The sequence below is a fragment of the Cyprinus carpio genome, chromosome A3 (genome assembly GCF_018340385.1).
Source record: "Cyprinus carpio isolate SPL01 chromosome A3, ASM1834038v1, whole genome shotgun sequence".
NCBI classification, from domain to species: Eukaryota; Metazoa; Chordata; class Actinopteri; order Cypriniformes; family Cyprinidae; genus Cyprinus; species Cyprinus carpio.
The window spans coordinates 519,154-543,259 of NC_056574.1; the positions used below are offsets into that span (position 1 = coordinate 519,154).

General features: G+C 38.6%; 1 protein-coding gene across 1 annotated transcript; it reads right to left on the reverse strand.

The window, feature by feature from the left end:
- Window positions 1-15,646: 15,646 nt before the first annotated feature.
- On the reverse strand, window positions 15,647-23,902 carry tbx3a (T-box transcription factor 3a). Its single transcript, XM_042715866.1, has 7 exons — window positions 22,611-23,902; window positions 21,574-21,841; window positions 21,003-21,149; window positions 19,907-19,983; window positions 19,570-19,727; window positions 18,459-19,084; window positions 15,647-17,532 (listed from the first exon to the last, which is right to left on the reverse strand). The coding sequence occupies exons 1-7, from the start codon at window positions 23,000-23,002 to the stop codon at window positions 17,113-17,115; spliced, it is 2,088 nt and encodes a 695-aa protein (XP_042571800.1). The 5' UTR covers window positions 23,003-23,902; the 3' UTR covers window positions 15,647-17,112.
- Between the last annotated feature and the right edge of the window lie 204 nt (window positions 23,903-24,106).

Consider the following 24,106-nt stretch of genomic DNA (forward strand, 5'->3'; position numbering starts at 1 on the left):
CTTGTCTAATACAGGCTTCTAGTTGCTCAACTGTCTTAGGTCTTCTTTGTCGCATCTTCCTCTTTATGATGCGCCAAATGTTTTCTATGGGTGAAAGATCTGGACTGCAGGCTGGCCATTTCAGTACCCAGATCCTTCTTCTACGCAGCCATGATGTTGTAATTGATGCATTATGTGGTCTGGCATTGTCATGTTGGAAAATGCAAGGTCTTCCCTTAAAGAGACGACGTCTGGATGAGAGCATATGTTGTTCTAGAACTTGGATATACCTTTCAGCATTGATGGTGCCTTTCCAGATGTGTAAGCTGCCCATGCCACATGCACTCATGCAACCCCATACCATCAGAGATGCAGGCTTCTGAACTGAGCGATGATTTAGTCTGGATGACATGGCATCCCAGTTTTCCAAAAAGAACTTCAAATTTTGATTTGTCTGACCACAGAACAGTTTCCACTTTGCCACAGTCCATTTTAAATGAGTCTTGGCCCAGAGAAAATGCCTGCGCTTCTGGATCATGTTTAGATATGGTTTCTTTTTTGACCTATAGAGTTTTACCTGGCAACAGCGAACGGCACGGTGGATTGTGTTCACCGACAATGTTTTCTGGAAGTATTCCTGAGCCCATGTTGTGATTTCCATTACAGTATTCCTGTATGTGATGCAGTGCCGTCTAAGGGCCCGAAGATCACGGGCATCCAGTATGGTTTTCTGGCCTTGACCCTTACACACAGAGATTGTTCCAGATTCTCTGAATGTTTGGATGATATTATGCACTGTAGATGATGATAACGTCAAACTCTTTGCAATTTTTCTCTGAGAAACTCTTTTCTGATATTGCTCCACTATTTTCTGCCGCAGTATTGTGGGAATTGGTGATCCTCTGCCCATCTTGACTTCTGGGAGACACTGCCACTCTGAGAGGCTCTTTTTATACCCAATCATGTTGCCAATTGACCTAATAAGTTGCAAATTGGTCCTCCAGTTGTTCCTTACATGTACATTTAACTTTTCTGGCCTCTTATTGCTACCTTTTTTGGAATATGTAGCTCTCATGAAATCCAAAATGAGCCAATATTTGGCATGACATTTCAAAATGTGTCACTTTCAACATTTGATATGTTATCTATATTCTATTGTGAAGAAAATATAAGTTTATGAGATTTGTAAATTATTCCATTCCTTTTTTACTCACAATTTGTAAAGTGTCCCAACTTTTTTGGAATCGGGTTTGTATATACCAGTCAACAGTTTTTGAACAGTAAGATTTTTAATGTTCTATAAAAAGTTTCTTCTGCTCACCAAGCATGCATTTACTTGATCCAAATTACAGCAAAAGCTGTAATGTTGTGAAATATTTTACTATTTAAAATAACTGCTTTCTATGTGAATATCTCTTAAAATGTAATTGATTGCTGTGATCAAAGCTGAATTTCCAGCATCACTACTCTAGTCTTCAGTGTCACATGATCCTTCAGAAATCATTGTAATATGCTGATTTGCTGCTCAACAAACCTTTTTTAATTATTATTATTATTATCAATATTTAAACAGTAAAAAAAAGGATTCTTTGATTAATAGAAGGATCCAAAGATCAGCATTTATGTGAAATAAAATAAGCTTTTGTAACATTATACACTATACCATTCAAAAGCTTATAGAGTCAGTATAATTTTTATTTTTTGGAAAATAAATTCTAGAAATTAATACTTTTATTTAGCAAGGATGCCTCAAATTTATCAAAAGTGATGATAAAGATATTTATAATGTTACAAAAAGATTTCTGTTGCAGATAAATTCTGTCCTTCTGAACTTTCTATTAAAAAAAAAACTGAACTGAAATAAAAAATATACTTGGCTGTTTTCAACATCATAATAATAATAAATGTTTTTTGAGCAGGAAATCAGAATATCAGAATGATTTCTGAAGGATCATATGACTGGAAAAGGCCTAATTATGCTAAAAAATTTAGCTTTGAAATCACAATAAATTATTAATTACATTTTAAAAATATATTCAAATAGAAAACAGTTATTTTAAAAAGCCTTGCAAAAATATTTCAAAATTGTATTGTTTTGCTGTACTTTGGATCAAATAAATGCGGGCTTGGTGAACAAAAGAGACTTCTTTAAAAAACATTAACAATCTTACTTAACGTATAGGCAAATTAAATTTTTCTCTAATTTCTTTTAATTGGCTTAGAAATCAGATAACTGCTGGACAATAATCAGTAATAATGATTTGTTTATATACTACAAACATTTTTTATCACATAAGGCAGAATGCTTTCTATACTGTCATAAATGCTATGTCAGTTAGCACTGCATTGTAAATAAACTTTATTTATTACATGGAGATGACTTTTGAGACTTGAAAAACACAAATAAACCATATATTGTCAAAATCGTATGTTTAATGTCTTCATGTTTCCAAACGTTTCTGTTTTTCTGTGAAAACAACTGTTTTCATACAGCACTAGCTGGACGCATTTGTCCATATTAGGAATTTCCTGGTACGGCTTTCTGCGCAAAAGCGCCCTCTGGCTTCGAGTATGAATAAAACATACACTGCATGAGTGTTAAGTGCTCTGCAATGTTCATCTCGCCTTATTCTGGGTCTGAATAAAACATCAGATCATGCACAGACTATCCTGTCTCTATGAATTTAAATCTATATTTATTCACACCGGCTCTTGAAAACCTCTATGTGAACACACTTGCCTGAAAAAGTGCGGGGGATGCATTTACATGATATTAAAAGTGCCCAACGTCCCCCCGTAATCTACGCCCCTGCTCATCTCAAACAAGCTTAATCAAATTCTGGTTCAAACTCTGAGTTAGAAGAGAATGTTTATATTGAGCTTTGTGAGCCCAATGAATCTGGGGCCCGTTTCAATAAGGAGGTTCAATCAACTCTGAGTTAAAAAATGTTTTTTACACAGTAATCAGTTTAAATTTTGGAAGGCGCGATGATAGGAATATGCGTGTCATCGGTGCATCCAACCACACTGGAAAACCTAAAGGAAATTCTAATTATTAAGTTACTTTTTGAAGATGATCCGATTAATTTTAATTAGATCATCTTCAAATTTGGTGAGGGTCAGAAGACCTTTGTGACGTAAAATTGCAAAGATCTTGAGTTTTCATCAAGGGGTGTGTCCCTGGCGGCCTGACGAGGTTTAGTCCTGAAACAGGAAGTTACTGTAACTCAGGCAAGCAAAGTCCAATCTGCCCCAAACCTCACATGTTTGATAGGTATTCTGTCCTGAACAAACACCCATGTCCAAATTCAGTAATAGTCATAGCACCACCTGCTGGCAACAGGAAGTGACATGGTGACATGGACATGGAACATATTAAAAAGCGTCAACAAGTGTTAAATAGGCTGGCAACATGCTAGAAATATACTAAAACATGCTAGTGACACTTAGCTAAGTGCTAAAGCATGCTATTATAGAGTGTAACAGGAAGTTACTGTTACTCAGGCATGCAGTGTCCAATCTGCCCCAAATTTAACAAGTTTGATAAGAGTCCTGTCCTGAACACATCTACATGCCCGTATTTGATTATAGTCATAGCGCCACCTGCTGGCACCAGGAAGTGACATGTTTTACACTGTTATGCACTATAAGCAACACAGTAAAATATGCCATTGTGTGCTAAAACATGCTATAAATATGCTCAAACATGCTAGCAACACTTTCTAAGTGCTAAAGCATGCTATTAATACTATGAAACAGGAAGTTGTTGTAACTCATGCATACAATGCCCAATCTACCCCAAACTTCACACGTTTTATAAGAGTCCTGGCCTGAACACATCTAAAGGCCTATATTCAGTTATAATTATAGTGCCTCCTGCTGGCAACAGAAAATGACTTTGTTTACACTAACGTAAACATGCAATGTCCAATCTGCACCAACCATCACATGTTTGTTAAGAATACTGTCCTGAAGACAATTACTCGTCAATGTTCAGTTATAATCATTGCACCACCTATTGGCAAAAGGATATGTCATGCTTTACACTAACTGAAACATATCATGTTAAATCTGCACCAGACTTCACATGTTTGATAAGAGTCCTGGCCTGAAGACATCTACATGCCAACATTCAGTTATAATCATAGCGCCACCAGCTGGCAGGAGGAAGTTTGGCACATGTAAATGACTTATATTAAGCTTGATTCTTAATATATTTACCACTTTAAATGCATATTGCCCACTGTTTGCTGTTTTACTAAAGCTACCAGGTGATGGTGAGCCCGGATGCGAGGGCCCTTTCATTGCTGCTTGCAGCTTTAATTTTACTTGTTCCCCCCAGGAAACAACACATAATATTGTTTTTTATTATTTTTTTATATAGAAAATGCATCTTGATTTAAGAATTTGTAGATAGTCTATTATAGCCTACAGGTTAAGTTCACCAAGAGGTTTAGTTTAGTCTTTTATTGGAATTGAAAACACAGAGTTACCCTTTTCTGGGATTAACAAATTCTGAGTTTCCAACAAAACCCACTTTCTGGAATACCCCCCAGCTGAATTGTGTTAGTTCAGTCAGCTCTGAGTAAGTTGACTCTGGGTGTGTCTCAATCAGCTCCCTGTAGCTCCCAAATAAGTAGATTGTGTACATGAATTCGGTCAATGGTAAGTTCCCTGACTTACTGCACGTTGGGACAGTGAACACTCGAATTCCAGTGTACATGATTAGGTACAACGTCAATGGACAACATAGTATCATCGTCATCACTGGAATTAATAAACAACAGGCAGGACCAATCTAATTTTTATATAAACACATCGTTCTGTTACATGTTCTTACAACATTTCAGCTGAATATTAATTGTAAATGATAATTAGTGTTCAATTCCTGTCTAGATGTGTGTTCATGTTGAATTATAATAAAAATATCTCTCCATATCGCCGTATGCTGCATATACTCTTCTGTATCACCCGCGTCACAAGGATGCGCTGTGGCATGGATGATACAGAAGAGCATACACAGCATACGGTGATATAGAGAGACAAAGGAATTTTTGAATAAAGTCGTTATTTTTGTTTTCTTCCCTTACAAAAAGTGTTCCCGTCGCTTCATACAACCCAGATTGCACATCTGATGGCAGATGAAGTATTCTGACATGACTTTCATACCTTTTATGGACCTTGACACTGTTATTTACTTGGCAGTCTATGGGACAGTCACAGGCCTCCTGGTTTTCGACCACGAGAACCATCAACAGTTCTTATACTGTGTAATGGGGTTGAAGCAGAAAATACTTTTTGCAGCGAGGCAAGCTGATTCAGGCTGCAAGTATAGTGCAGCCACTGTGCAAGACATGGTTTTACACACAGTGTACCAGGGCCTGAGTTAAACTATGCAAAGATATTCACAGCGAATTGAAACCGCTGCTTGCTGACAGTAATGTGACTGACGATGACATCGTGAGACAGGTCTTGAAGCTCACAAGTGATGAAAAAGAGAGACTGCAATAGCTGGGCCTGCCAACCAGAACAAAACAGTCCACAGCAAGTAGTGCTCGAGTCCACAGTGAATGTGCCAGCTATGAGGGGGGAAGGACAGAGGAAGTTGCGAAAAAAAAAGCCAAAATGACCCGATCAAACAACTGACACAAGAATCGATGCACTAACCAACATGGTTGATGCATTACAACACTCCATGGCAGCACGGGTAGAGAGGGTTTGCCAATGCTCAGCCAGTCAACCAGTTTCCCGCAGAGTGAGCTGCTAGCGGTGCTGTCCACAGTGTACAGGAGAAAGGAGACAGGATTGTCCACATTGCTTCATTTGTGGTGAGGAGGGACACCAGACAGCTGGGTGCTTGATACGACCTCAGCAACAGGGAAACAGGAGTTGGCCACTGCAGAGGGACAACCAGTGACCGCAGAGCGAATGTCCCAAACTGATTCAACCTACTTCACATTGGACCGACCTGCACGAAGAAAAGCCATAGATCAAAGACCCACCAACCAGAGACAAAAGGACGAATCAACAGACCTGAAACTGACACCATAATTAAACTGATAGGAACCCAGTGCAACTTGAATGGACTCACAGTGAGGGCACTGGTGGACACAGGAGCACAGGTCAGAATAGATGATATGTGTGTGGAAAGAGAAATACCTACATGATATTGAGGTGAGACCATTGCAAGACCTACTGGGATGTGGGAACGATCTGGAGGTATTTGTGGTTAATTGAGATCCTAATTCCATTTGAGGGATGGACAGTCATTACAATCAGATTGTTAGGAAACGAGGACCCCTGCCTGTTTATCAATGTACTCTTCATAGTAAGTAAATGCCAAATGAGAGACCACTCCTGGGCTTCAATGTGATTGAGAATCTGATTCAGGGCCAACACGAACAGCTCATGCAAACACTTACTGCTCTATTAGCTGGAGCTATTGATGTCCCAAATGAGAAGGCACAAACCCTAATTGAAGTTATACGGACTGCAGAAGAAGATGAATGTGGTCGTCTGAAGGTTGGTCAGAGAGGAGTCATCATTCTGGCAGGACAGGTTGCCTGGGTGCAATGCCGGATCACACCAAAGTTAGGCCAGTAGGGTTCTGTAGTCTTGTTTGAGCCACACAAGGATAACACCCATCTGAAATGTTTGGATATTGGAGAGGGGCTCCTGGAAATACCTAACCAACATGACTCAAGCATATCTGTACCCATAGGGAGTTACACAGGATGTGATGTAGTGCTACTGTGGACACAGTCCTCGGGACACTGCAGAGGATAGAAAGAATATTGGATCCTGGACAATAAAGTGGAGCAAGGCATATGGTGAGGGTCCAGACTGTAGGGACACAAGAGGCAGAGACAAACACGTGCTTGTGGCATGCTCCTGTTGACTTAGGGCATTTGAGTGACAGTCAATGTGAAATCATAAAGAAGATCCTATATGAGGAGTCTAGTGTCTTCAGTAAAGGTGACAATAACATCTGATGCATCCCCAGTCTGCAGATGTCGATCACTCTTCAAGATGCTGTTCCAGTTCAGAGAGCATACTCCATCATGCTGAAACCACTGTTCAGAGAAGTAAAAGGCTACATTCAAGAACTCCTGGCCAAAAGATGGATTGTCAAGTTCAAGTCACCATATGAGGCTCCGGTGGTTTGCGTTAGGACAAAGGATGGCAAGCTCTGGCTCTGTGTGGACTACTGCCTCCTAAATAAAAAGACAATCCCTGATTGACATCCATTGCCTAGAATACAGGAGTTAATTGACAGGCTTGGGGGATATTCCTGGTTTAGCATTCTGGACCAAGGTAAGGCCTACCACCAGGGCTTTATTGACGAGGGTTCCAGACACATGATGGTGTTCATTAAACCTTGGGGGCTGTATGAGTGGGTCTGGATCCCTTTTAGCCTGTCAAATGCACCCACTGCCTTCCAACGCAGCATGGAAGGGAGTCTTGACTCGTTAAGGGAAGAGTGCTGTATACCCTACCTCGATGACATCCTGTGTTATGCCAAATCATTTGAAGAGCATATTGAGAGCCTTAGGAGTGTGTTAAGGGCCCTCCGATGTCACAGCGTAAAACTGAAACCTGAAAAATGTCGCTGGGTCGGGGAGCTATCTGACTTCTGGTTTGACATCAAATACCAGCCAGGACGAGTTAACATCGATGCCGACACACTGTCCTGTCTTATCCTGAACATTTGAGCTTTTGAGCTAGAGTGCACAAAAGAGTTACCTACCAGCATTGTACAAATGGCCTGGGAGGGTAGTTGTGTATCCAAGGAAAAGGATGTGGCCTGGGTCGCTGCCTTGTAGCTGTCCACTGTGGAAGATGAAGTACAGCCATTCCACACTTGGCTGCCAACAATTGGACTGGGAGAACTGGTCACACCCCAAAAGGAGGACTCCGTGATTTCGCAAGTAAGGCAGTGGAAAGTGATGGGGTCAATCCAACAGAGGAAATGAGAGGAAACTTAACTGGGACCAGCAGGAAGCTCATGTACGTGTGGAGCAAACTGCATGTGGAAGGGGGACTTCTCTATCGAAAGACAATGGAAAGAAATCAACTAGTTCTGCCAAGCAGATACAAGAAGCTGGCCCTTTGGCGAGGGATTGACTCTACTGGCTGTACATGAAGGCTGAGATAGAAGAGTACTTGACCAGGAAGTGTACCTGTATAAAACAGAAGAAACCCACCCCACATGTCCGAGCACCTATGGGTTGTATTACAACACACTCACCTATGGAGATGGTGTGTATAGATTACCTCCACTTGGAGCCAAGCCGTGGGGGATATGAGTATATCCTGGTGGTGATGGATCATTTTACCAGGTTTGCTCAGGCCTACCCAACCAAAAACAAGTCATTGCAGACTGCAGCAGAGTGATTGTTTCAGGACTATAGCCCACGCTTTGGATACCTGGCTAAGTTACACCATGATCAGGACCGTGAATTTTAAAACATTCGGGTTATGCCTGGAAGGGAAAGCTTGGGGCAGATTCAGGACAGAGAAGTGCAAAGAACAAGTGAGAGTCCAGCAGAGAGAAGGGAAGCTACTTACCTTGAGGCAGTACATCCAGTTGATGCTAATGAAGGAGATGGAGCAAATACAGAAAGTGAGCCTGATTTTGTCAGCAGAGCTGAGGATCTGTGGATGGAAGAAGAGACCAGTGTGAGAAGGTCAGCTAGGGAGCGGAGACCAAGGCAGATTTATACATATGATATGTTGGGCCAACCTGCGATCCACCCCTACACCCCCACACTGAACGCAGTTACTGCTTACTCCACCCCACACATGCCTGTTTGGGGTTTACACAACTACACCACACCCATTACTTACCCTCACCTGTACTTACCTTTAGTCCACACACTTTATGGGGTTACAACTGCTGTCTATTAAGAGGGATTAAAGTGTTTGGTTATGGGATGCTTTTTTATCTTTTTGTCAGGGAAAATGTGGTGCCCACAGAAAATTTATACACAAAGATAAAATATTATTATGCATAATTAACATTGGAAAATGACTCTTACCTTTTTTCTATTTACACTGCCTGAGCAGATCCTCTTATTTTGATACCGGAAGATTGCGTGTATGGACTGTATCCGCAGCTGCCCCTCATACATACAGAGGAGCTGGGAGAGAAGAGACGCTGTTCCCAACTCTCTTGTTTGTTTCCTGTATTCACAGTAATCTTGTTGTCGGGTCTTTAGAGCTGAGACTGGCAACATATATATATATATATATATATATATAATATTGTGCCACACACAATTTACCTCTCACAACATAATATATATATATATATATATATATTAAGGGTGTGATGAGACACATCTCAAGAGACGAGACGAGACACGACACAAGACTGGGTTCACGAGAACGAGACGAGATTTTTAGACTTTTTTTTTTTTTTAAAAATCCTCAATGATGAAATATATAGGGAAAAACTGTCTTTTATTCAACTGAAAAACACAAAATGCAAAAAATGTAGGTGCATTTTGAAATCAAGTTGTACTTCTTGAAAATAAACTTATATTTTAATGAATTATAAACAGTAATAAAAAAGCATGTAAACTTGAGCTGCATGATTCTGGATAAATTGAGAATCATGTTTTTACTTTAAATATATAAATTGGAGATGATTCTGAAGAAAAAAAGATTTGAATATTAAACAAAATAACAATTTACTAGTGGTTCTGGCAAAATGTTCATTGCTTAAGTCTTTAAAAATATATTTGTTAAAAAAAAAATCAATGAAGTCAGTGTCTCAATTCATAAAGACTTGTTTCACAATTGGTATATCATGAATTAATGATTTAATGACAGATACCTTTTTTAAACGGGCAGTTGTCGCCACCTCCTGGCCGAAGAGTATAAGCCAGGGTTCCTCAATTAGTTTTTGCAGAGGGCCGAATTCTACCAACAATACCAAGCCAAGGGCCACTAAGCTATATATATATATATATATATATATATATATATATATATATATATATATATATATATATATATATATATTACAATTATTATATTATTGTTGCTTTTGTTAAAAAATTTAAGAGATGGCCACAAGAAAAATATTCAGATTCCCCCCCCCCAGTAGTCTGTTTTATTCAAACAATTATGCACATTTTTGCATTTAGATACAGAGGAACTTTGCCTGTTGAATATTAAAAACTCTGGACCTCCATGTCTGTCATGCAAATCAACTGTTCTTGCTCATCTCCACACTGGATCTCTTCTCTTCACTTTCCCTCATTGCAGATTCAATTATTAGATCTGTCAGCATTACTGTTTTTTGGGGGAATCAAACTGTGTCCCAACTAGACGTGACATGACGCGATAAAAAGTATCTTTTCCACGACAGCGACACGTGACAATAAGCGACACGGGATTCTATTTTAGAAATGGTTTTTATTGTCTGCAACCTCGCAGCAGGAACAACATGCAAAATATGACAGTGATAATCTCAGGTGATGATTATGTGCTTCATTCAATGTTAAAAGTGTCTTATGTGAGTTTGAATATTATATGATCTTTATAGCCATAGTGAACAATAGATATTTGTCACGACACGCTGCGCCGCATCCAGTGTAGACAGCATCACTGACAAACTATAAACTCTTATCCCAGTACTTCTGTTATTTAAATGTCTTTAACACAGACAGACATAATGATGTGTGATTAAAAAGACTGTTTGTGTTGCTCTTTCTGGATCAGCAGCAGAATGAATGATTCATTAACATGGTCAGCGACAAAACATGCTTCTTAACACTTATACAGTATTATGCACTACGTACTCAACCATGTAGTGTATGAATTATATATGGTTATTTTCAGTATTATGCACTACGTACTCGTACGTATTTTACGAGGTGGCTATTCGTACAAATTTGTACGACCTCACTCGTACGATTTCATACGATTTGCCTAGACCCCAGTGACGGGTAGGTTTAGGGGCGGGGTTTGGTGTAGGTAATTCGTACAAATTCATACGAATGTGCAACTCGTAAGAATACGTACGATTTGGCAAAAATCGTATGAATTTGTACGAGTGTGGTCGTACGAATTCGTACGAATTAGCCACCTCGTAAAATATGTACGAATTGCCGTGAGATCGGGCTGGTTTTTGGATTATATATTATGAATTTGTAATATTGTGGTCGGAAGGGCACTTCGGAGTGAAAACAATCATGGCTCTCACTCCGGAGGGTAAACCCTTTTGAAGGGATTAGGGCATAGGGATGAGCCCTTCCGAATGAAACGCAGGGACAGTCATTCATAAACGGAGTCTTATAGCCCCTCCCCCTTCACTATGTAATTAAAGCTGCAGCAGTTGAGTGCATGAAGTGTTTAATATTGCTAACTTGTTTTTTTCTTTTGAGTTTATTGTACGGGTATTTGAAGTACACTTTTTCTTTTCGGAATTTTCAGTGTGAACACTACTCGCACTATTTATACTACAAAATGTCATAGAATAGTGCATAAGTACGCGATTTGGGATGCACCTGAGAATCAATTAATTAGCAGAAGTTATTACTCCACCACATGCGTGTGACATCATTAACAACGGCCCTAAATTGTTGAACTTATGTGGTTCAAAGGAGGAGTATAAGTTACCTCTCTTTCAGAAAAAGGTCTTGACTTAGGACTACCCTGCTTTCTCAGGTTTGACAAACCTCCCATTCTGAAAAAGAAAACCCAGAGTTTCCCTAATTCCAGTGTTAACATCCCTTTGTGAAATGGGCCCCTGGACTATTTATGTTGTTTTATATTTTATGCGGCAGTTGTCCGTGAGGTAGCCTATACCTTGTTTTTTATTATTCAAGTTTTGTTTTTGTTCGCCTGTTCCCGACTCCGATCTACAAACTTTGCTACAATGCACTTACTAAAAATGTACAGATATGCATTAATAACTTAATCAGAAAATGTATCTTAAATATTTTAGAAATAATACAATGTTCAGCAACTGTTTGGGGTCAGCTGAACTATTGGAGACTTCAGAAAACTCTAGTCTAGAATTGAAAAAAAAAAAACTCTTGCTAAACATTTTGTAATACAAATCACTGTTTGTGAGCAGCCATAGGCTAGCTCTCATATGAAGGAGTTAACTGCAGTCTTCTGTTACAGCAGATTTCGGTGTCTTTTGCCAAATCAGCTCTATGAGTGTGTGACTGTAAGTCTGAAAGCCACATGAAAGACCAGACTTGCAATCTATCAGCTACTGCTGGCTGGAGAAGTATGAAGTGGAACTGTAGCATGTTTAGCCGTGAGCAGGGGTGGAGGTGTAAATATCACATGCTTTTATAGATATGAGCATATTCCCTGTGATGAGCGATATAGAGATGAGTCACTGGAGCGAGTCTCTCTGTGCCTGGGAACTTGTGTGTCATCTGTGGCAACTTGTTGGCTATTGAGTGCAAAGTGTATGTTTGTGTTGCAGCCATGAACCTATTCCACATCTGGGTGTGGTGAAAATGGCAATTTTAAAGGGATCATTAGAGAGAATTCTACCCAATAAAATAAGATATTTTGAGAAATGTCTCTATGTTTTTGTCCATACAGTGGAAGTCAGTTGGCTCCAAATGATGACAGAATTGTCTATTTTGGTTGCACTAGCCATTTACCAGCTATGAACACTTGCACATAAGATAACCTTATACGCAAGTTGATGCATTATTCTGCAGTTTAAAAGACACTTTGAAGCTGTTCGGTTATTGAAAGTATTATCATTTGCTTGTAAGCTGAACACCGGGAATAGCCTTCTCTAATGAATTGCTAGATTGCATGACAGAGAAGAATCGTTTGTGTGTGTGTGTGTCCGTGTGTGTGTGTGTTATTTTGTATACTTCAAGTTAAAAAAAAGTTGGTTTTAAAAGCAGTGTTGGGGAAAGTTGGTTTTAAAAGTAATGCATTACAATACTGCATTACTCTCTAAAAACTTAACTAAAAGTAACTAACTTCATTTTTTATTTATTTATTTATTTATTTATTTATTTATTTATTTATCTATTTTTTTTTTTAATCTTTTGCATTACTTTTTTCATTTGGCCTGGGCTTCCTTGTTTGTTTTTAATATAAAAGTACTGTTTTGGCAAATATAAAAGCCCTTTCACACTAAAAATGATATGAATAAGCCTCAGGCTGAAGGGATAAAATACATTAAGGGATTAAATACATAAAGGATTTTGCATTTCACTATTTTTGTTCATTTTAAGGAATACTGAGTCTGTTTTTGTGCAAGTGAGATGAGTAAATGCATGTTCACATTTAGTCTAGAACTACAGTAACATAATGTTCACACAACGCCTCTGCACTGCACCAATTTCTGTTAACCTGGGGACAGGAGAGCTGTCATTCCAGAAAACAGAAAAACTCAGCTATTTTCTTGTGAATTAAAAATAACAGGGCTATATTTTCCATCAAAAATGCTATATTATTATATCAGATTCAGTACAGTATATACCAGTCTCTGAGAATTAAAGTGGAAGTGGTGATTCTCATAACCTTCAGATCACCAGTGGATGGCGCTTTAATAACGCCGATCAGCACCAGGTCGACCACAAAGATAGATCCTCATTTCAAAATGTTCATGATACCTATTTTCAAGCTATATCAATCTTTATAACAAATGATAATTATAAAAAATAATGCTGGTAATGCGACGTGGAATATTTGCATTTTAAGCCTTACATTACCACAGAACGAATGATGTTGCAATCAAACCGTAATCAGCCGAGTCTCGGGTTCAGTAATGTGTTACAGGTTTGGCGATGTTCATTCTTTGTTGAATATTTTGATGGAAGCTATTATGATTTGGAACCAATCAAATAAGAATCATTTGAGAATTATTTAATAGTCAGTCCATATTCTGCTGAAAATACAGGATTAGCCTACCATTTTATGTTATCCATTTATTGTATTCTTACTTGATATTTAGGCTATTTACTTATTTTTATTTTATGTTATTGTCTTTTTCCAAATTGTGGTTGAATTATTTATATTATTATGCATTACATTATTAATAAACAAAACAACAAAATACCCCATAGGATATTTTGACTATAGTGGTATAGGCCTATAGTTGTATATTCTGTCAAATACTCACTTAAACATGACTTTATTTCTTCTGCGAAACACAAAAGAAGCTATTTTGAAGAACGCTGGTCTAAAAACATCATTAGACACGTTTGACTTTCATTGTAAAGAAAGACAAAAACCGAAAAATATATTGTGTTCCCAAGGGGGGAAAAAGGCATTCTAATTAGCACTTTTTTTTTTAAGACAAAAACCGAAAAATATATTGTGTTCCCAAGGGGGGAAATGCATTCTAATTAGCACTTTTTTTTGGTGAACTATCCCTTCAAAACACTGGCCATGTCTGTTATCTAATATTCATATATTTTAAATATCCTTTTCTGTTTTTTAATCTTCATTTAATTTTATTTTTTCGACATGAAACACGGGACTGTTGTCTTCACCTTGATAGTTTTGATAGTCAAACAGCAACATGTCCGCCCTGTTTATCTAAAAAGATTTTCAGCCGTACACTGATATATATTTAGGCTAGGTTAGAATCAACTATGATTCTTAATTGTTATATTATAATTATCTCAGTCTTTCGTGTCGCTAAGTACATTAGTAGGCCTATTAGTAGTTACATTAGTGTTAGCCTATTTGCAAACCGACATCCTAATCTCCTTCACATACACTTATAAATAATAATACGTTATAATACGTTTTTTTTAAACACTGGCGAGAACATTTTTGTTTGCATGTTTGTACGCATTAATGAAGATGACACTTTGCTCTTTGACTTGTTACTTTGCCCTGTGACCGCTGGGTGGCGACACGTTTGACTTTATCGACAACAGAACTCAGACGCTCCGTCGCCGCCGTGTAATAAACACTGCCCTGATAACGAAGGCGCCAGATGAGCAATAGAAAGAGCAATTGCGATAGTTTACGTGGTGTTTACCACTGTTCTTCTGCGCCAATGCAGTTACTCATTAACCGTACTTTATACAAATAAAGATATACTCTTGATAAACTCTGACTCGAGGCACCACAGAGTAGGTAGTCAAGTTATTTTACATTCTTTCAGGTTCAGGTCGGTCCACATAAACATGCACGACGGGCCTTATAAAGCTTTGTCATAGCCTAATGTACAGGGATGAATTAATTCAATGACAGCTCGAGATGTGCAATTAGTCTACCAGCGGTCTCGAAACTCGGTCTTGGAGGGGCAGTGTCCTACAGAGTTTAGCTCCAACCCTAATTAAACACACCTGAACCAGCAAATTAAGGTCTAGGCATACTAGAAACTTCCAGGCAGGTGTGTTGAGGCAAGTCGGAGCTAAATTCTGCAGGACCGAGTTTGGAGACCCCTGTCTAATACTTTATCTTTCTCTATTTGCTTCTCTATTCGAAATGTAGCACGTCTAGATCAACATTTGAATGGATGTTTTTATGAATCACTTTATTTAGATTATTATTTTATTTGGTTATATGCAATTGGTCTTTTTGAGCATTGTAATTATGTAGTTCGAAATGTCAGATAAATAGAAAACAGATTTTAATTGTCTATTTCAGGTGGTCACGTTTTAAGAATTTTCGTCTTCAGATCGTAAATGATACAAATTAAGTAAGTCTGAACACATTGGAAACACAATGGAAAATCTTTATTTCCTTAGCTTTTCTGCACTTTTTTCGCAGTTTAGGCTCATATGTCACAAAAAGTTAATTTAAACACACTTGGACTAAAGCATTTTGCTGTGAAAGAAAACTGTAATTACTTTCAAGCCATTTATGCATTGTGTTATCGCCTTTAATTTGTTTGAACCAAAGCACTTACACAACAGTTAATCAAAACGATGGCACATTATTTATTTTTTTTCTGCTAGAGAAACTAGCACTGTGGTATTACGGGTGGAATCCAGAGTCTGGAGGACGCAAATGAGAACGTAATCAACAAGGAAAATGCTCACAAACTATTTTACACATATGTCAACAATAAATTAAGTTAAGCTCCCTCAAACAAACAAAGAAACAAAGAATCTCAGTTGTATTTACAAGCAATATTCCTATGAAATAATTACATAAATATGTTTTATATATATATATATATATATATATATATATATATATATATATATATATATATATATATATATATATATCGTTATTTACATTTGTATTTATTATAACCATATGATCCATTTTGATCCAAATGATCCCTTTTCCCAGTTCATTTCGAAGCTGTCTTTTATAAGCCATTTTAGTACCGCGTCTGTTAACCTAGAAAATCAAATGATTAATCAGTGGTCTGTGGACTCATTGATAACTTTAGAAAAAAGAATAAAACAAAATAAATGTTTGACTAGACTGCCTTCCTCATTTTACAAAAAAAAAAAAAAAAAAAATGTATATATATAGCCTATACACACACACACACACACACATATACATACAAACATTATGCATTATACACACACACACACACACACACACACACACACACACACTCACACTATAACAAGTATTTAAGGTTTTACTGCGGTAACTCCGTCACATTGCAAAATATTCTTAAAACCTAGTGTATTTCGTTCTTGGTGAATTTGCGCTTCGAACAATACAGACTAAAACATTTAACTCAAAAACAGCAGTCTTGATTAAGTCTGGTCTTTGACATGCAATATGCCTCTGGTAACTTATTTAATTCATTAATATCTTTTCAAACACATCAGATAAAGACACATCAAATAAAGTAAGAACATATTCAGAGTGCATATTAAATTAAATCAAATCCGTCACCCTGATGTATAACATAAAGACGAGAAGCAGCTTGATTCAGTCTCTGACATCCTTGCCAAACTATTCACTGTTCAATACTTCTATGGTATTCAAATAGTTGGGGGGAAAACAATCAAAGTTAGTTTTAATTTAACAAAAGAACAACATACATTTTACGTGTTTATTTTTGTTTTACCAAAGTGCATTTTGAGTCTAAACTTTTTGTCCGATACAGGTCCGTATTGTAAACGGGTTCATCGTCGTACGCAACCTGTAGGTCTGTCAATGTCTTCATCGTTCCCGGTCCGGTCACCGTCACTCACGCGCAGCACTCTATGGAGACACACTGCGCGCTCTTTCCGGTTTGGATTCAAGTCCACTGACCAGGCGCTGGATGCTCTGTAACTCGGTGCTGGAATCTTTCTCGACGCAGGTTTTTGGTGAGAGTGATACTGAACCAGACGAGCGGCTGGTGACCTCAGAGTCCAGAGCAGCTGAAGTGGGACTCGTGGTCATCCCGTCTCCCTTCAGATCGATGATACTGCTCGCCATGGGTGGGACAGCCGTTGTAAGCAAGGTGCTGTCGGGGACGTTCGGTAAAGAGTAAGGGCTGTACCTTAACCGGGGCCGCACCGCGTTTAGAAACGGATGACGATGGACCGATGAAGAGGCGGCGGATGAAGCAGCTGCAGCGGCGGCCATATATGTGTAAGGATACGGGAAGAGACCTCCAAAAGGAGACATAGCCAGACCCTACAGAAAGACAGACAGACAGACAGACAGATATTTAACAAAATTAACAACTGAAATATTTTGTGTTGATCATTCACATTGTCCTCATTGTGCAATATGTGTGACGTAAACTGACTTTAAGATCAACACATGGATTCATACGTCAATGGCGACCAATAAGGGGATATATAAAATGCTGTAATTTTTTTTTAATCAACACCCGAGTTCAAAATTGTGCAATTAATAATTTGTGATGAAAAGAAAATCAAAATATGTCCTCTTTATTTTATCCCGCTTTTCCGTTTTCTTTTACCTAATTTATATTCACTCATTTTTCCTTGACACATACACAGGCATGTTTTTTTTTTTCTCTTAGAAAGATGTTGTGACCTGTAGTAGGCTATGTATACTGTAAAATATGATAACGTGCAATTGTTAGCTTAAAGATCTATTTCTACCTGATTTAACCCACAAAAGCTTTAGCTTTGTTTGTATACATTGTGTATTTATATTGATTCATTCACTGCAAACATGACTCGAATAAAACAAATTATTCGATCATTTGAATGCTACTTTTTTTTAATACATATATAATTATAGCTGTATATATATATAATGACACTGGCAAAAATCATTAACAGCTTTCTTGTTTTTACAAATTAATTGCGACATTTCTGTTTGCACACATCCGTCAAGAACAGCTTTATTGCTAATCTCGAGCAACAGTTGTCAGTTGTTCTATATTTGCTGACAATTTATGGACTCTGGAACAAAGACCATTAAACACTGCAAGATATGCCCCCCCCCCCCCCCCCACACACACACACTAAATGTAGCCACAAAGTCACTAAAATACTTAAAAGCTTTCATAAGCAGCATTCATGAAGGGTTAGGGCTAAAGCAATTATGGCATGCCCTTCACTGCTAATCTTAATTAACAGGCTTACCTGCGACGCCAGGACATGCTGCTGTAGGTGGAAGGGCAGCGGTGCCCCCGTCAGGCTTTGCGAGGGTGATGGCATGCTGCTCGTGTCCATTGAGCTGACCCCTCCGGAGGAAACTGCTGCCAGTATGGGGCCCATCCCTGCGGCCATGTTTGAGAAAGCGCCTCCCATATTGAACTGACTGGGGTGTAAGAGAAACGGATGGGCACCACCCAAGTGATTGAAAAACTGCTGCCCGGCCAAACCCGGCGGAAATCCGAAATTGTGCAAGTGGTTTTGATTTAAGTGCGCAGCGCCATCTGTTTGGACAGTCAACGGCATGTAATTTTCTTTGCTCACTGTCCGGCAGTCGTCTGTTTTGGCCTGTTCCCGGCCCGGACTCCTGAGTTCCTCACCGGACCTAGTGGTGCTAGAGATGAGTGTGATGGGACTCTGCCGTGAGTCCGCTCGTACTTTTTCAGTTCTCCGACCGACAGTCGAGTCACTTTCTCCAAACAGACTTTTGCTTAAACTCGCATCGTGATCCTTGGAGTCCTCAGTCGTAGTGGAAATTTTGCTCGAGTCTGGCCCCTCTTTCACGTTTCCATCTTTGTCTTCGTCATCGCTATCTTCATCACTGTCACAAAAATCTATAAGAAAAAATGTTGTGAAGCGAAAAAGTTTAGGGACGTTCTGAGACCATTTAATGTTTAATCAAGGGGATCCAATTGAAAGTTTATAGGCTATTAGACACGTGTCAGTTTTTATAAATACAGACAGCAGGGTACTACATGCATATAGTTTAAAAACAGTAAAGCACAGAAGCCATGCAAAATGCACATTAAGTAAATACTAATTTCGTGCCATACAAACAGTAATATACATGGGAATTTCTTGGGGTTTGCTGCAACAGATTTTAATTTATAGTATCCTGATTAGTCTTGAAATTCTTTGTCGTTTTTTATGACGAAAACAAATTAGCTAATGCTGCTCTCAAATTAGCAGTCCTATATGTGGGCGATTCAATTGTCAATGCAGTAATTTCTTTGGACAATCGTAAGAAAAGGGGTGCTTTTTATCCGAAAGCAAATACCATATTTATCATTTGGACACATGGCTTATCTGACTCTCATACCTTTTAAGTTATTCTGTCCTACAGTTGAGACAGCAGGAGACGAAGCCTGGCGAAAACATTTGAAGGACGCTTGTTCGCCTGAGGAATCGTCTGACGTCCCGTTTTCTTTTTTTTGCTGCTCCTCATACGAACGCATCGATTGCAGAGCTAGCTGTTTTCTGTATTAGATAGTTGTAAAAACAGAACTTGATCATAAGTGTTTTTTTCTTTAAAAAAAAAAAAAAAATGAATTCGTGTAAAATGAATGGAAACTTGCTGATATAATAACCATCAGTGTCCTGAATTTGAGAATACCGTGGTAGCTACAGGGTAAAATAAGCTGTTTGTTCATTCGTACCTTTTTTCGCGTCTCCCATTTCCAGTGTCACGAAATCCTTTTGCAAAAGGATTGTGATCAATTTTCAGCTGTGTAATCTGAAATGTAATATCATGCAAACAATATAACACGAATAAAGATAACTGTAATATTTTTCAGTTACATTAACCAATTCTTTGAATATCTGAATGCTTTTTTTTTTTTTTTTTTTTTTTTGCAGGTGACAATTATTTGCAGTCAATTGAAACATTCAAAACGCACTAAAGCAGTATGACTCATACGATTATGTTAGGCATTTTATAGTTTAATGGGCTGGTCTATATGTTTGTTCTGTATTAAAATACCCATATTACGCTTGCAGTGACTTGTCTCAAACTTTGGTATTTGTAGGAAACACGGAGGCATTTCCAGCTCATAAATATTGAGAACCTTTTTATATCTACAACCTCTCAACATGAATTCAGTCACCCCACCCTGTCATCCCATAAGCATTTAGTGCTGTAACAGTATGTTCCTGTAGTGTTAAAGGTTACGTTACATTTTAGCTGTTTTCCAATAAATTAACACACACATACAGTTTTTGAGTCTCTCTTTTTTCTTCAGTCCCTCCCTCTATGGACAGTCCTCCCTAACTTCCTCCCTCCCTCTTCTCATTCTTTCACACACACACACACACACACACACACACACACACACACACACACACACACACACACACACACACACACACACACACACACACACACACAGTGTTAAAATTTCAGAAGATCTTCAACAGTTTGTTCATGGAAACCTGTGTGTGTGTGCGCGCGCCTGTGTGTGCGTGTGTCAAATTGGAGAAAGTGGCAGAATGAGGCAGTGCATGTTTTTCTGTATTACTGTCTATGGGTGAATGCTTTGCAATATGATGTAGGCCTCATAGTGATACATCTAAGAATAAGTATATTATGGAAATGCACTGCATAATAATTTTGTTCGAGACAAAAGTACTGAAAGCACTAAATATGACCTGTCATTTAAGGCTGCAATTTATATTATTTAATATTTAGTGCAAAGTATTTAGCAGTATGGCAGGTTAACAGTTCAGTCAGATTTAACACACAACGTTATAACCAACCTTATCGTTCTGGTAGGCAGTGACAGCAATGAAATCTGTCTCAGGGAACACGTAGGTCCTGAACGTGCTATATGGGAGTTTCAGTATGTCGTTGGCTCTCACAATGTGAAATCTTGGCTGGTATTTGTGCATGGAGTTTAGTATGGTCTGAAACATAAATAAGGCCGAAGTTTTATAAGATATTGTTGATTTCAGTACCATTTTTAAAATGAGTAAAAAAAAACAACAACAACAACAACAAAATAAAACAATAATAATAATAATAAAAAAATCGTATTTATTGAGCACACTTTCTGCATACAATTTGTTCACTAACAAGTCGTATCCTGCATTTTTTCCCCTGCTCAGACAGTATTTGTGTGCATGAACAGTTGCAATTAAATTCAAATTCAATCATGTCAGTACCAATAAATAACTAAATAAATAAAATAATATATATATATATATATATATTAATTCTATAGAAATTTGGTAACGATAAATACATAGCCTATAGATGCATGCAAGCACTGAACACACGAATTTAAGCAACCATAATAATAATAAATTTAAAAGACGTAACTGCACTTACAAATCCATGCTTGTCGGAGATGTTGTTTGTCAGTTTAAGTTTGTGAAAATTGACGACTTTAGACATCCATTGCTCGCCAGTGGCCGGACTGTCGGGGTGAATGTACATCCGTTTTGGCATTTCGGGGTCAGCCTTTCCTGCCACCATCCAGCGAGAGTTGTGAAATTTATACCTGCAGTCATCAGCCGCAACAATATCCATCAACAGAATATATTTGGCCTTTTTGTCCAAGCCCGTGCATCTGACTTTAAACGGAGGGAACATTCTCCTGCAGAAAAGATCAGAGATGAATTAGCAGTGTTTTATCGTAGTACAAACAACACGGATCTAAATCCTGCACAAATCTTTTACTGGACAGCTGAATTTTACTTTCTAGAGAAACATTAAAAGCAGACATCCAGTCATTCGAACCTGTTGTGTGGAGATGAAGGGCTAGGCCCAGCCATCAGCCCTAACTTGTGAAATATCCCCAAATCTAAACGCAGCGCAACAATAAACAATACTGAACTGTTTAACTTAACTTTACGGCAAAACTAAGTTACAAATCAAACCTTGCTAATTTTACAGCTTCGGGGCAAAATGAATTGTGCAAGTGTCTACATTTATTTGTGATATTAAGTATAATACTTGGTATTACAGATGTTTGCATTTGCACTAAAATAAAACGATTATTAATATTATTATTATTATTATTATTATTATTATTATTATTAGGCTATTATTATTATTATTAGTATTATTAGTATTATTATATTTTAACAACGACTGATTTAGATTCAGACATTTATAGGCCTAGTTCAAGTTGGGCTGTATTTTATACGTTCAAAAAACATTTGCTCAAACAAAAACAATAAACAATAAAAAGTAATACGCATGTACAGCTATTTTGCGTGTATGTGCTCCTCTAAAGAAATCCGTGAGTCACCCAGATCAATAAATCAATCAGAATTCCTGTTCGATAACAATTATAATCTCAGATTCAGTTTCACTTAATTAATTTCGAAGCACAGCTGATTTATTCAATTATTCCAGTTTACCTTCCAGATTTGGTGATAACCATTTCTGTGCCGCGCTTGTGAAAAAGCTCCCAGAGTTCCTTGGCTTCGAGGTGAACTTTGGGGTCGTCTTCAACCTCCTCCTCGGGCTCTAGTGTCTTGAGAGGCCGGAGATGCGCGGTGGCGGCTTGGTGTCCCAGAGAGGAGAAGTGAAGGCCGGTCTCTGCTGCGCCCATCAGCTGCTCCATTATTGGTTTGCCCAGCGCCCCGGGCAGGGACAGGGAGCCGTTAGGTGGCAGTGCCAGGGCCGGGAAGAAGGGCGGCTGGTGACCCAGCATTGCGCTCATGGCAAATTCCGGACCCCGGTGAGGTAAAAACGGGTGATATGCCATACTGGATCCTTGAATAACTGGATCTCTCATCGGGAAGCTCATTCAAGTCCAGATAGCAGATGCGGTGTTCCTTAAATCGAGCGTCTGGAGGTAGGCTACAATCAGCTAAATGTCTGCACCGGAGAAGTCCTTCACCAAGTCCAGCGTCTCTGCGACGACTCGGTGTGTGAGTCTCTTAATTGTTTCTCTAGCTGGATTCCAACAAAGTATTTAAAAGACAAAGTGAGAAACGGCTATCCATTAATCTTCGCGGGTGCCGCTTGTCTTTTGTCAGTGCGATATAAAATCGAGAAAATAAAAATAAAACAATGAAATTAAAGTCGACCGAATCACTGTATGTCTGCTTATGGCGTATGTCGGTTTCCTTTGGATTTCGTTAAAATAGACATTCCTGTAATAATGAGATCGTCCCGAGTCCTGCCAAAGAGATGTGTTGAAATATTTCGTTGCCTCGGAATAATTCCTCTGTCTTTACTTGTTGGAGGTATACACCTTCACACGCTCACACGCACACTTTCTCTCTCGTCTTTTCACGCGCACACACATTTCAGCAGTTATGCAGAGAACAGGGTCCAGCACAGAGATATTCCCAGTGCTTCTGAACTCCATAGGCTTCAGCGGTGTGGATGTGTTGCGTGTTTCGAGCAGTAGCCCTCTGTTGATTGGCTCTTTGACGCTTTCGGACCAATTGTGTTGCTTTGTAGGCGTGGTTTTGACAGGTCGGGTGGAGGGGAAAGACTTCAGACTTATAAAAAGGTGTTTGAGAACTCTATTGCTGCCGCGAAACAGCGCTGCTTCGCTCTCTGTTGTGTGAATATGTCAACATCATTAGGACACGCATCTGTCGGTCTGTGGGACCCAGAGAAGCTGAACTTCCAAGTCTCGTGCGCACAGCGTCACTGTTGGCCTCTTTTCGCGCACAGAAGATCATATAAATGCAGACGCGTGTTTTACCTGAGAAATGCAACGAAAAACAGACAGGAGCGTCAAAATAATTTTTGGTGTTAGTTAAGAGATGCAAATTATTAATTGGAAATCTTGCAATTGATCAAGTTTAATGTTATGTAGCAAATAATCTTTGTTCTAGTAAAGTGCTGTAATCGTATTCCATCTTTACAATTCTGCAGCTTTTTTTGTGGTTACCAA

Excerpts from the sequence above, each read along its gene's own strand:
- tbx3a (XM_042715866.1), bottom strand. The coding sequence starts at position 23,002 with ATGAGCTTCCCGATGAGAGATCCAGTTATTCAAGGATCCAGTATGGCA. Across the intron at positions 21,842-22,610 it reads GTTATCACCAAATCTGGAAG|GAGAATGTTCCCTCCGTTTA; the intron begins GTAAACTGGAAT and ends TCTTTTCTGCAG. Across the intron at positions 17,533-18,458 it reads AGCATGTCCTGGCGTCGCAG|GGTCTGGCTATGTCTCCTTT; the intron begins GTAAGCCTGTTA and ends GTCTTTCTGTAG.